At 35.7% G+C, this 14,380-nt stretch overlaps 1 protein-coding gene and 1 long non-coding RNA gene across 2 annotated transcripts; both read right to left on the bottom strand.

The window, feature by feature from the left end:
• Positions 1-5,237: 5,237 nt before the first annotated feature.
• Positions 5,238-6,415, bottom strand: LOC139192042 (uncharacterized). Its single transcript, XR_011575824.1, has 2 exons — positions 6,011-6,415; positions 5,238-5,863 (listed from the first exon to the last, which is right to left on the bottom strand). It is a non-coding gene; the product is annotated as an uncharacterized lncRNA (long non-coding RNA).
• A 1,977-nt stretch (positions 6,416-8,392) lies between these two features.
• LOC103402021 (pentatricopeptide repeat-containing protein At1g09900) lies at positions 8,393-10,960 on the bottom strand. Its single transcript, XM_017323360.3, has 2 exons — positions 10,662-10,960; positions 8,393-10,398 (listed from the first exon to the last, which is right to left on the bottom strand). The coding sequence occupies exons 1-2, from the start codon at positions 10,943-10,945 to the stop codon at positions 8,613-8,615; spliced, it is 2,070 nt and encodes a 689-aa protein (XP_017178849.3). The 5' UTR covers positions 10,946-10,960; the 3' UTR covers positions 8,393-8,612.
• Positions 10,961-14,380: the final 3,420 nt, after the last annotated feature.

Raw genomic sequence — 14,380 nt, 5'->3', positions numbered from 1 at the left:
CATGGCGATAAAATAAAATGTGATAAAGTAAATTGCGATAAAATAAAAATTAGTAAGTGGGCAAAAATAATTTGAGAAGTTTTATTTAAACCCATTTAACCTCTCTCTACACCCAACTTAAACTTTAAATATGAAATGTTTTTATTATCCTATTGCGTAACTACCATCATGTACAAGATGAAATTAATTATAAAAGTAAAATTTATCAATAAGCCCCCTCCCACCCCCAAAATAATCAAACACTAATCATCACTAATCTTTCTTTGACATTCTATTGTGGAAAAAATCTTAAGACACATTCATAGAAATAAAAACCGATTTTTTTTAATGTATGAATGTGATTTTGAAGCTATGGATCCTCCAACTTTTTTATCATTATCATGACTACCACCACCACCACCCACTAACCCCACCACGACCATATCTCCAACACTACTCGTCACCTGTAGGAAACCTACTTCTACTACTGCTGCCAAAACAGCAAGCAACAACTTATCAAGGTCAACCACAAGAAAAGGTGGAGCAGGAGGAGAAGAGAGTTGGCATATGCTTTCACTAGTACTGCTACCTCTTATATATGAGATCGAAACCCTACTTATTGTAAGAGTAGGGTTTCTTTGACAAAAGGGTGGCTCAAGGGGAATCAAGTGTGTCGGTCCGATAATTCGGTATTATTCCCAGTACTACAAGCCGACCTGCAAAATATGCTTGCATTTGTTAAGCTAGTTAGGGTTTAGTTAATTTAGTTTAACTCTTATAGTCTCATGGCACTGTGTTTAATTAGATTAATAGATTTAATTAACATGGATCTTCATGAGACTAATTCAGGTAGCTTCTAATGTAAAAATAATGGGTGTAAAGATAAATTTGCATATTGAATTGGGTTTGCGATGGTAGTTTAGGTAGTAAATTTGGGTTTAAAGAGATACTTATAGTTTAATTAAAAATGATATGGATGTAGAGAGTAAGTTGGGTATAGAAATAAGTTATAGGGGTTCAAATAAAATTTCCCAAATAATTTTTAAGAAAATTAAATTACGCTAGGTGCTAGAAAATAATTTGCGGGAATTGAAAACTAATTTGAAATAGAAAACTAAGTAGGGCTTCATTTTGAATAGAAAAATAGGGTAAAAGTACACGCAGGGTGCAGAGAAATTAAAAATATAAGCAAATTTATTGATCGGGGAACTCTAACAACGACCAAGAGGGTCCTATTCATACTAGTTGAGAGCATTCATTCTCAATGAATGCCTTTTGATTGCCTCATGAGCCTTGATTCTTTTCCATTACAAATTTGGAATATATTCCTCCCAATGACAATTATGATGTATTTGTCTTCAATTTTGAAAATCCATAATCAACTTCATCCTTGAATGTTATTTTGGGACCACGAATCCCTAGGCTACATGGCACTCAGGGTGGTTAGAATGACCGGAAAGTCCTTTGAGAGAGACCGGGGCTACGTGGGTATTCTAGATCGGATTACCATAGGCGAAGGTAAGAGAAGAGAGGAGAGAAAGAGAGGATTTGGCATAACAGTAGAGAGCGAGGAGAGAGAGAAGAGATCAGAAGAGAAGAGAGAGAAAAGAGAAGTGATAAGAGAAAGTAGAGAGAGAAGAGAGAAAAGGTGCGGAAAAAGAGAGAGAGTGGAGAGCAGGTTAAGTTTGAAAACTCTAAAACTGACTTTTTTTTTGTTAATGTATAATTTATTTTTCAAGTTAGTTTTGAGTTTACTTTTTTGAAAATTGTCCTACCAAACAAAGGTTCTTGACTTGAAAATGTATTTGAATTTAAAAAAAAATAAAAAATTGAATTCAAGTTGATTACCAAACATGCCTTAAAAAGCTCAAGAATTTTTGAAATTCTTCTTGCTTCTTGTTTGTGCCATTGCCTACCAGTGAACGCCTATTCCCTTTGTACATAAACGGCATGGTCATGGCCTTGTTTGTGCCATTGCCTCCCAGGTTAGTATTTAATAGGCATCTGCCATGTTGATCATCATCTCTCTTGCATAAAGTGGATATTGAGATCATCTCTAGATCTCACATTCCGGACAATACAGACTAGGCAATTCGGAGATATTATTGAATTGAGCACCGATAACAAATAATGTGTCTACTCCCTAGAAGAGACAAAGGAGGAGGAGAGTGGGATTGTAGTGATAGTAAAAAAATGCAGGTAAAGATTTTTCAATTTGTAGTGTCTTTTCTTTTAAAATTTAATTTTGTAGATTTACGATATTTTTTATTGCCCAAACTTTCTTTTATGATTTTAAACTTTTTAGTGGGTGAAACGCTTGTCACGTCATTAGTTAAGAGTGACTTAAAGGCTAGACTAACAGAAGTATGTATTTAAGCACAAATTGTAACTTTAGGTATGAAATTGAGACGAAAAAAAACTAAGGATAGCAAAGTGCAAATATCACAATACTTGAGGGTAACAAGTAAGAATTAATCTTTTTAATTATATTAGTATATAGAAGGCCTTTTAGTGAGCACCTATATAATGTTAAATACACCCCATACTAAATTCTAATATTAAATGACTTATATACTCTAAAATGCAATGACAATTTCGACATCATAAAATTTACAAAAAAATTCTAAATCACTTTTAACGTGTATATCTCAAGATTATTTATCTTCTTCAAGTCTCAAAACCACTATCACCCTCCATTATAGAACAAAACTCTAACTAATGAAACTACAAATGTTGATTGAAAAAAATATATCTTTGTCCAATTAACATATCTGATTGGCTTCACATGTTGAGTCTTGAAAACTATTTTAGTAAACCCCTACTATAAACGGGGCGTTTGATACAAAATTTTGTACTTAAACATGATCGCATACAAGTTGATGCCTCTACAGGGGACACTAATATTGCAACGAAGAGTGTGGTTGACTACAAAAGCGCATTTACAATTGATGAGGTAATTATTTTTAGTATATTGTTAAAAACCTTATAAATGGCCAAACTTTATTTGTTGTATGTACAAGTGTTCAAAAGTAAAAATGATTTTCTTGATTGGACTCCCACACAAGGAAAAAAGGATAACATAGTAATTGTCATCAAGAGGTCTGATGCGGGAGAGGTTGACTGAAGGAAGAAGAGATCTCAAATAGCATTTGCTTGTGAAAGACATGGAGAGTATCGACTCGTATTGGAGAAGTCTGATACGGATGACTAAAAGTCTGATGCAAATAATAAGTAGGAAAAAGAACCTAGGAATACTGGTATCAAAAAGTGCAGATGCCCATTCCTATTGAAGGGATCCATTATTGGAGAAGGAGATGAATGAAAATTGGAGGTTGGGTGTGGGGTGCATAGCCATACTCATTTAATTAGAGTATTTCGACTTTTGTCGAACGATTAAGTAAAGAGAAATTGATCTTCTAGTTAACATGTCTACAAGTTTAGTGAAACTCAAAGTTATTTTGAACACTAGAAAGAAAAATGATCCACTTAATGTAACAACAATGAGGACAATATACAATGCAAGGCACTATCATCGAACAAAAAAGAGAGCTAGGTGATCAGAGATATTGTTTTCCACTCCCAGAGATTGTAGAGATAACGTCAACTAATATTACATTTTTTTTGTTGCATTTGCTTTCATTGACCATGAGAAAGAAGACAATTACACACGGACATTGACAAGATTGAAGACTCTAATGAATGATTGAAACTTAGCACTTATGAATATCATTTGTAATGTTTTCTCTAGTACTCGACATTTATTATGTTGGTGGCACCTAAATTAAGCAATTGCATCCAATAGCAAGAAACACTTCACATTAGTGGAGGTTTGGAATATGTTTTTTAAAGATTGGCAACCTTGGTGAATTCATCAACATAAGAGGAGTCCTTAAATAATTGGTATGCCCTTGAATTTAAATTTAGTTCGTTTGATGAAGATATTGACTATTTGAAAACTACATGGCTGTAAGAGTACAAAAGTTTGTGGTTGCATGTACTGACACTTGTATGTATTTTGGTAAGTAACAAGTAAGTTTCTATCCTTGTTTTACTTAATATATAGCCCCACTTTTATTTTGTCTACTAACTTGTACTAATGAATAGGGCGGAAAGTGCACGTTCAAGGCTTTGACTGATGATTTGCTCTAGCCAGCTTAGTTTTGAAACTTTGTGAAATTATATTCACTCATTGTTAGAGTTGCAGCACACTCAAATACAGACCTCCTTTGAGAAGGGTCAGTGTTTTTGTCTACCATATGGTTTGAAGCATGAAGAGTTGAGAGAGTTACGAGGTTTTGTATCGATCAAAGTGTCAAACACAATTGTGTGTGAAGCAAAAAGGTAATTTGATGGATTTTCAAAAAAAAATTCAGTCAATGATAGATTCTCAAATCTCAATCTTCATTCTTTGAAAGGGAGAAGAAACAACATAGAAACCACCTTATAATTTGAAGATGTAAAGTGTGTGGGGTGTTAAAAATAAAAACATAAAATATTTATTTGAACTTAAGAAGTGAAGAGTGTGGGGTGTATTTAGAAAATGAATGGCGTATCTATGTCAAGAGTGTGAAGTGTGAGGTGTGAGGGTATTATGGAAAAGTATATGGGATGTAGTCAAACAAATTTGAATTGAAAAAGTAAATATGGGGGTATATTCAACAATAAGTGGAGTGTTATTTGTTTTGGTTGACCTTTCCATTAGTATCTAAACTAAAAATGTGATATTTTAGCTAGTTTTTTTTTCTCGTAATTGGTAATTAAACTAAACTAAAGGATCCCTTTTTAAAATGTCATTGTTCTATACACACATTTTTCACCCTTGAAGGACAAAGACACCGCCACCGCCTACCACTACCTAACACTACCACCACAATCACCACCACTCTTGTTGCCACATCCACCACAACCGCCATTGTCGTTGCCACCACAACCGCAACCACCACACCCCAGTATTCACACCACCACTATATGCTCCACCACTGTTGTTGCCACCGTCGTCGTCATTGCCCCCACCTGCACCATCTTGTCCATTTTTTTATTATACACAGCTATAGAACTTTTTCATTAAAATTTATCATAAGAATTTACACTATTTTTTCATACTCGTATTTTTTTTTTAAATACAATTTATCAAATGTGCAATTACTTTACTTTTACAACTATTTAACCTTAAAGCACAACAGAAGGATTTTTTTAAGAAAGCATAGCAATCAATAACACTGAAACAGACAATGGAGATTACAAGAAATCATCACATATGCATTCAAGGGCAGCATCTCTCATTTAAGTATATTGATACACCAAGCACAAAATGTCCACATTAATTTCAAGGGGACAAACTTCTAATTGTATTTCCTTTTCTAAAGTTTGTATTAAAAGAAAATTGCATTCATGATATATTTAGTCACAACAGATGAACATGAAGAAATCAAACTCCTTCACTTCCCCCAAGCGAAAGAAGTTCGTAACTAAGAGTGAATACAAAATCAACCAGCTATTGCCTCTGCTAGGATAGCACAAAGTTTGCTACTTATCTCCATGTGATTTCAATGAAGGGGCAGCATATCTGGCCGAGAAACCACGTTTAGTAGAGTCCTCATCATTCATTTCGTCCCAACCTTCATCGAAGTTCTGTGCATAGCTCAAAGGATCGTACCGGAAACCTCCACCGGGATTTCCAACACTTCTCTGCCTTGTGGTTGTATGTCGTCTTAATCCTCTTATACATGGAAGCTTCAACGTTAGACGTCCCCAGCAAGAAAATACACCTTCGTTTTTGTCTCTAGGAGATGGAATATTCTCCATGACTTGGGGCTTTTGCAGTACGTGCAATTTCCCAGCTGCTTAATTTTAAGTGGTAAAAGCTTCCAACATCTCTTTCTCTCTCTCTCTCTTATATTTTAAGGATTGTTATTGTGTGGTAGGTAGAGAAGATGGTGAGAGATCAAATGGAATGAGGTCTTTGCGTTTTCAAGGGAAAAAGAAAGTGGTAGCAAAAATTCAATAATTTTAAGTGGTAAAAGCTTCCAACATCTCTTTCTCTCTCTCTCTCTTATATTTTAAGGATTGTTATTGTGTGGTAGGTAGAGAAGATGGTGAGAGATCAAATGGAATGAGGTCTTTGCGTTTTCAAGGGAAAAAGAAAGTGGTAGCAAAAATTAAATATTGAAGAGGAAATAAAAGTGGTGGGACGTGGGAAATCTGGCACCGACTATCAGAATTTGTTCTGGCACATACAGTCTCTGTTGGCACGGTGACGGTTTGGCAATGTGGGCCTGTGATTCATATGCTTCAACCAAACAAGCAAGAAGCAATTTGTCTTGCGGAAAGTAGATAGAAAAACAAAAATTATCTTGAAGCATGAGAGTTCTATTTATTTAGTTATCCCTAATCATAAAAAATAAAAAAATAAAAAATAAAAAATTGCTTACATCATTTTTCTTCTCCTACACACATCCATTTATTTATAGCTTTTGATTGAAGCAATCAAAGGAGAAATAGAAAATCAAGAATCATAAATAAATAGGGATGTGCAGAAGTAGAAAATGGTGTGGAAAAGTCATTTCTCAAAATTAAACATTCGTAACCAACGATATTTGAAGTCGATAGGTGGTCAAGTTTGTGAATAGAAAATTGATTGTTCTACTGACTCTTAAGTGTTGAACTAACTAATCTCAGAAGAATGATGGGTCTATAGAGGTGACATGTAATAGAATCGATCAATTTGACAATCAATGTTTAATTTTTTTCATCATTTTAACCAATGACCCTTGTTTTCATTAAATTTTACCAATAATGGTTTCAAGAATTGATTCCTAAATGCTTATTATGCTAAATATTTCAGAGATTCTCTTATAAATCTCAAAGTTGGCATGCACAAGCATTGATGCTTGGAGTAATCCCGGCAAATCTCATAATTTTTATTTACAAAATAACCAATATAATGAGTCCATAATTTTATTTAAATACTTACCAATAAAAAGAGTCAAAGCTTCGATGCTCATGCATGCTTTCTTTGAAGTCGTTGGATTGTCAAATACCATTGATTTTGTTTAAATCTCACCAATCTAACGGCTCCAAGCATCAAACCGCATAATGTCTAAATTTGCTCCTGCTTATAATAGTTGCCAATCTAAGAAGACTCATGATTTTTCGTCATTTATGAGATTCAAACGTAAATCCTCTCACGAAAACCACTAAACTATAGTACTCATTGACCACCATAGAGGACTTTAAAATTTTGAAAAATAAAAGAAAAAACGTTCAAAGCGGTGAATTATGTGTAATTATTTGATGGCGACCAAATGATGCAAGAGTTTTGGAAGTTTATTGAAAGAATATCCTATGGATATTATTAATTCCATTTAAATTAGTTCCGTGGATAAGCTAGTTAGCCATCTTCTTATCATGTACATACATTTGGTCCTCTCATTTCATTCTTGGTCTGGATTGTTTCAAGATGTGTGAGTCACACGAGGGTCCTAAACCAGCCCTTTACAGTTTTCAGGCCAGCCAATCAGCCTAATCTTTTCCTTTTTTTTTTTTTTTTTTTTTTTTTTTTTGTAACAATACACGATCCAGGGCAAACTTATACGAAACCTATTTGATTATATCCATCGTTTTGGTTTGATATATTCAGTCTTATTATTGTTGACTACAATTTGGATCACCCATGCGACGTTGTAGATGCGCACCGGCGACACTTGGTGTAGTAACTACACCACAAAGTGAAAGCATAAAATGACACCCTCACACATCGTGTATTCGCGACATTAGCGCACATCATGCATCTGCAATGTTGCAAGGGAAGAACAGAACCCTAGTGATGATCATGCATTATCCTCTATGATAACATGGCCTGGTGCAGACAGGACCACCCAATCAGATGTCAGTGAAGATGCATACCAACTCCCTATGAGAACATGGCCTAGTGCAGATAGAAGCCACCAAGTTCAGGTATATGTCAATGAAGATGCATGCCTATTCCCTACGATAAGTGCAGAGAGGAACCACCCCAATTCGGGTAGATGTCAACGACCAGATAACCCAAGTAGTCTAGTTGACAGACCCTTTAACTTCTACGTCTGAACTTATTCCATACGAGCTACTCCAACGCCTTTTAACTTTTATGTGTGAAATAAATTAGACACGGTACAAGCTACTTAGAACCATAGTTCGTCTTCAGTATAGAACATCTCAAGCTAAAACAATCGCGAACAATAATTTTAAGAAGCGAGAGTGAGAGAATATAACAAAAAAATCACAACATTATGGAGCAATGACGCAATTTTTAACAGCAACTCTGTAGTTAATCAGAGAACTATCATATTGATTACTAGTTAGCATAATGTGGAAAACTTGAATAAGTATAAATATTTTAGATAGTGGAAACTACTGGACGGACAAGCATGGATTCATCGGAAGCACAAGAATCAGATCAAACAAACTGAGGACTTACATGGATATCTAACAAAATTGATTTTGGATTTCGATCCTCAAGACAAAGAAAACGAATGAATTAATATGTTTGGACACCATGAAAATCATTATCATGGGAAATGAGGCCGACGAAATCCAAAGGCATAATTAAACAATGACCTACCATCCGAGAGTAAAAGTTGAACTGCTTACATCTACATCTTGACTGCCACCTGTTCAGCAGAGCTTTTCTTCACAACCCCTCTATAGCAGAGTTCATTCAATAACTCCAAAGCCTCTTTTGCTAACCCTTCATAAGCTATGCCTTCAATGAGAATGGTGTATGTTGCTTCAGTAGGTTGACATCCTTTAGATACCATATAAGCGAGGAAATCAATTGCACGACCAGCTTGCTTAGCCTTGCAAAGACCCAACATGATGGAGTTAAAAGTGATAGCATTGGGCTTGACGCCCGAATCTTCCAAATCATGGACAAACTTAATTGCTTCATCAACCTTTCCTTCTCTGCTAAGCCCTCCCACGACAGAAGAATAAGTAATTACATCAGGCTTTAAACCCTTTTTGCGCATCTCATGCAAAAGTTCTAAGGCACATTCTGTTTTCCCCACCTTTGAGAGCCCATCAATCACTGTATTGTATGTGATTAGAACAGGAGAGCAACCCTTGCTACTTAGTTGATTAAGTATCTCAACTGCGCTATCAACCTTTCCATCTTTGCACAAAGCTGTAAGCAAAGTATTGTAAGTCACAATGTCTGGATAACAGCCCCGAGAAACCATTATATCCAAATACTCAATCGCCCTATCCATCTTCTTTTCCTTGCAAAATCCGTGAAGCAATGGGTTGTAACTCAAGGAATTTGGAGTACAGCCATGCTTAGGCATCTTCTCCAAAATGTCAATTGCTCTACCCAACAAGCCCTTCCGGCACAAGAAGTTAATCAAAATATTGAAAGTAACAACACTAGGAGAACAGCCTCTGTGAACCATTTCAGCTAGTAGTTTTTCAGCATCCATCCACCTGCCAGTGCTGCACATGCTACGCAAAACAATATTGTGGGTAATGACATTTGGTTGGCAATCAGATGACGGCATGTCGTTCAAGAATTTGATTGCTTCATCCAACCTTCCTTCCTTGCATATCCCGTTGATAAGAACATTATAAGTGACCACATCAGGCTTGCATCCTTTGCTCCTCATCTCATCCAAAAGCTTCATCGCCTGCTCAACCCCACTTTCCTTGCAAGTTGCTTCAATCAGTATGGTATACGTAATCACATCTGGATAACACTCCCTTTGCAGCTGTCGATCAAGAACTTCCATCGCTTGCTTCAATTTCCCACTATCACATAAAGTACGCAAGATTGTATTGTACGTAACAACATCTGGAGAAACACTCATTCGGTCCAAAACCCTCAAAGCATTATCAATCTCACCAGCCTTGCAGTATCCACTGATCAAGACATTGTAAGTTATAACATCAAGGATAGCCCCAGATTCTTCTAGAATGTTCATAATCCGCGTCGCCTTCCTTGTCTTTCCACTCTTACAAAACCCCCTGATTAAACTCGTACACGCAATAATATCCGGCATATCACCATGATAAAGCATGTTCTCTAGAAACTTAAACCCCTCTTCTAATTCCCCATTTCTAACCAGCCTACGAAGCTGATTATTACTCTCGAATTCCTCAAAACCATTGGAAGAGTCCATTCCATTCAAACCCCCATGTGGGGTATACTCAACATTCTGCAGCCTACCATTGGAACTAAAAGTTTCGACTTTTGACACAGCAAGTACACGCTTTCGCCTATGTTTCTGGTAACCGTCCTGTATCCCACACTGAATGCCATCGGAGAGAACAAGAAACCGAGCTCTGCTGCCCACAAAGAGCCTCCGATAATCGGGAGTGGTGAGACCAACCTTACCACAGACCCTAGCTCCAAAATTACCAGTCTTTCCTGTCCTCACCCTATCAACTCTGTGAAATGAGCAAAACCCATTAGGGGTTTGGTTCACAGGTACCATCAAATCCATAACTTCACCTATTACTTGTGTATAAAACCCACAACCCAATACTCAAAAAACCATGCTTAAACGGAAATACGGCAGAGAAACTGAATATAAACACAGATATAGCAGATATGGGTTGGGTTGGATTTTTTGTGATAAACAGAAATGAATTTAGAGCAGAAGAGATGAAGCTAGAGAGAGAGAGAGAGTAGCCAGAGCAGAGTGAGCTACCTTCGTTTCCAAACAGAAGGAGTATTACATAAGAGAGGGTGCAGACGGCAGAGGCTTGAAAGAAGAAAGAGTGAAGAGGCGGTGGTGGGTGACCATGCGCCGCCGTTTTGCTTATCCGTTTTCTGTTGTTCCCTTGTTGCTTCTGCAGAATGCGGGGTAACGAAGAGGGCATTGTCGTCGTTGGAAAATTGGGAGGCAAATGAGGGGGTGGGCTGGTAGCAGGGCAGGCCTAGCTGGCCCTCCTGATTATGTTTTTCGGCCCAGATGAGACTCGGTCCAAACATAAAGGTGTTAAATGTACGAATTTTGAAACAGATACACAACACACTGCAGGGAGCAAAGTGGATTAATAGAAGGATAACGACGCTTCAGAACTTCCTGTTTGCATTTTCTTTAAGAAAAAGAGAAGTTCATGGTTCATCTTTTAGTGGTTTATTTGTATTCAATATTAAGAAGTTGAATCTCTAGGTTTGCTTTTCTTTTTCCAGACTCTGTTTTGTCCATGAGCAAGGAGCTGGTTTTGTACAAATTTTTGTGTTTATATGGCAGCCAACTAGTAGCACATTCAGAATTCAATTGTTTCTAATGTCATTTGTTTTCTTCTATTTTGTTGTCTAGGATGTTGGAAAAGACAGAAGAAACATTCTTGCTGTTTTTTTATTTTAGGCATTGACATATGTCTTTTCTTTTTGTTCGGTTAATTTTCTAATCAATTGTTATATATTGTGTGTTTGAAAATGTTTTGTCAAATCAATATCTCTCAAAATTCTTTTTTTATACCATTTATCACAACTGTACCTTTACTTTTTTAATGAAGTGGATATTTTAAAATAAAAAAACACAGTTTTTGGCATTTATAAATGGTTTAAATGTCAAAATGATCATGTGTTATAGTCAAATGGCAAATTTAGTCCCCGTGTTTTTTATTTGGCTAATTTAGTTCTCATGTTTGTCTATGCTAGCCAATTAAGGACATTTCATTCAATCTTTTTTTTTAAAATTCATAAGAACAATTATATTATATATTATTACCATTTCTCTTTACAGAAAAATGCAAATCAATTAGAAATAACACATGTAAGAGATAAAACTTCCAATCTGAAAAATGATTAAGGTTTTGACATAGAAAAGAGAGAGGGTAATGTTAGGGAGGAGGTCAAAAAATTGGAAGAAGAATAATTTTTCTTTTAATTTTTAGTTTTATTTCATTTTTAAATATTTTAAATCAAATAAATAATTTTATAAATAAGTTTATCATAATTTATAAAAACATTTATCAAAATTAGATGGAAATGTCCTTAATTGGCTAACGAAGATAAACACAAGGACCAACTTGGCCAAATTGAAAACACAGGGACTACATTGACCTAATGACTAAAACACATGGACCATTTTAACATTTAAGCCCTTATAAATCTTTAACCCTAAAAGTCTCTTACAAGTACAAATGAAATAGAATTTTGTACGTTGCGCCGTGATTTAAAAAAAAATTGTGTACGTAAAAATGTGTGCAGAAAGAATAGTACTTATATAAAGTGAAAAGGCAAACAGAACTGATTAGTATTTGCTCATCATAAATGTACGCATGGTGTTTCCCTTATTTGTATTGTCCGAGCCAAGAACAGTTTTACGTGTATGTTTACATGCACCATTACGTTCACTTTGGATCTTGAGTAGGTGTTCAACTTGTTCCTAGATTGCACTAGGCAACTAGGACCCATATGTAAGCGCTTAGCGCCAACTCCATGTGATTATAGTTCTATAATGTAATTTACACACCCAGCTTGTTAATGTAGCTACTTTCTACATGACTTGTATGCTGCTTGCATAATTTTGATGAACATTGCAGATATTATTATTAGTGGGCACTCGTATCCTTGAGATTACTAATGAAATTTTGGGTACTTTGCTTTCTTATATACAAGTAGTATGAATTTTGGAAACATTACAGGTTTTACAGCAAAGGTTCCTATTTTAAGAAAAACCACTGTTTCACAAAACCCTATTTTTCGACCCACTCACGTTTTCTATTTTGTGCCCTTCCAAGACCTAGAGGCTGAGCTCTTATGTAGACGAGGAATAATTGGCAATTGCTAACCAGTACTTCTGATAATTTAATAAGTTAATTTCTATTTTTTGGTATAAATATCCATCATTCTAGGATGTGAATATTCTTTACTTTATGATGCACTCGTATTTATGCTTTGACACGTAGCATTGTAATAAGGGTTACTATTTTAAGAAAAACAATGGTTTTGCATGCCTTGATTCAAGTGTCCAACTGAACATTCCGGTTAGGGTGTGTCAAATTGGTATCAGAACCTAGGTTTTCAAAATTGGTCTTATGATTACTCTGATACCAGTTTGGTAACAGAGCAAAGATCTCAGAGTTCCTTGACTTTTGCAACTATGGTTTAATGTTGTATCTTCTGTTAGTTCTAGATTTCTTCCTTGAGTCTTGCCACCTCAACGACGTTGAAACACTGTAATGGTCGACTTGCTTGAGGTCTGAAACAACTTACTGTTCTACAATTCAATTACAGTATAGAAAATTGTACTTACTTCATGACGACCAGAAACTTTGGAACTCATTCTCCAATTTTGTTTGGTGTATTTGTTGTGGAAATTTTTGGGAAGAAATTTTCTTAAAGGGGTATATTGTTACGACAAGAAATCGACCTTTTAAGCTTGTACCATTATGTAGCTACTTTATACACCAATCTATTGTCGATCCAAGAAATTGGTTGGTATATTGTATTTATACACCAATCTACATGACTTTTGTGCTTGCATGATTTTGATGAGCATTGCAGAAATTATTAGTATTGTTTTACCTGTATCCTTGAGATTATTACTGCTTTTTTGGGTACTTTGTTTCTTACATATGAGTAGTATGAATTTTAAAAACTATACAAGTTTTACAGCTAGGAATTACTATTTTAAGAAAAACCACGATTTTACAACTTTATTTTTTGGCCACTCACGTTTTATGTTTTACTCCTATTAAGGACCTAGAGGCTGAGCTCTTGTGGAGGTGAGGAATAATTGGCAATTGGTGACTCGCACTTCCAATAAGGTAGGAAGTTAATATCCTTTTGTATAATTTAATATCCATCCTTCTAAGATGGGAATATTCTTTACTTTATGTTTCACTCGTATTTATGCTCTAACACTTTGCATTATATAATGGTTCAACCTCGCTCACATACGCACTCTTATTTCAATTACATAAAGTTTTAATTTACTCATATTTTTCCACATCACCATCATTTTATGGTTTCGTCACATTCCAGTGTCGGCTAGCATGCTAGGTGTGCAGGTGAACATTCCAGGTTAAAGTGTGTCAATGACGCTTCTATACACAATATCTAATCGTCGAATTCGAATCAGTATGACCCACTATCACAAGAGACAGAGACAGAGAGAGGAGAGATGGGGGAGAGAAGGCAAAACCTAAGGAGAGCTTAAGAAAACGAAGGGCTTCTTGTTGGAAGCAAAGCATAGAGTATAAGAAGATGAAGTTGCAATATTGAAGCACCAGAAGCAGAGAGAGAAAGAGAAGTTGGTTAGGGTTTTAACTTCTTGTTGGAAGCAAAGCATAGAGTATAAGAAGATGAAGTTGCAATATTGAAGCACCAGAAGCAGAGAGAGAAAGAGAAGTTGGTTAGGGTTTTAATTTTTGCGATTTGCTTTTATTTTTAATTTTAGTGGTATTTCAC

The sequence above is a fragment of the Malus domestica genome, chromosome 15 (assembly GCF_042453785.1).
Source record: "Malus domestica chromosome 15, GDT2T_hap1".
NCBI lineage: Eukaryota > Viridiplantae > Streptophyta > Magnoliopsida > Rosales > Rosaceae > Malus > Malus domestica.
Note: the sequence above shows the minus strand (reverse complement) of the source record. Positions and strands in the feature narration are given on the sequence as shown.

Bases quoted from the DNA above. Each gene is read 5' to 3' on its own strand.
- LOC103402021 (XM_017323360.3), bottom strand. From the start codon at position 10,945: ATGTTTGGACCGAGTCTCATCTGGGCCGAAAAACATAATCAGGAGGGC. The intron at 10,399-10,661 runs GTAGCTCACTCT...CTCATTTCACAG, and splicing joins CCTTCTGTTTGGAAACGAAG to AGTTGATAGGGTGAGGACAG.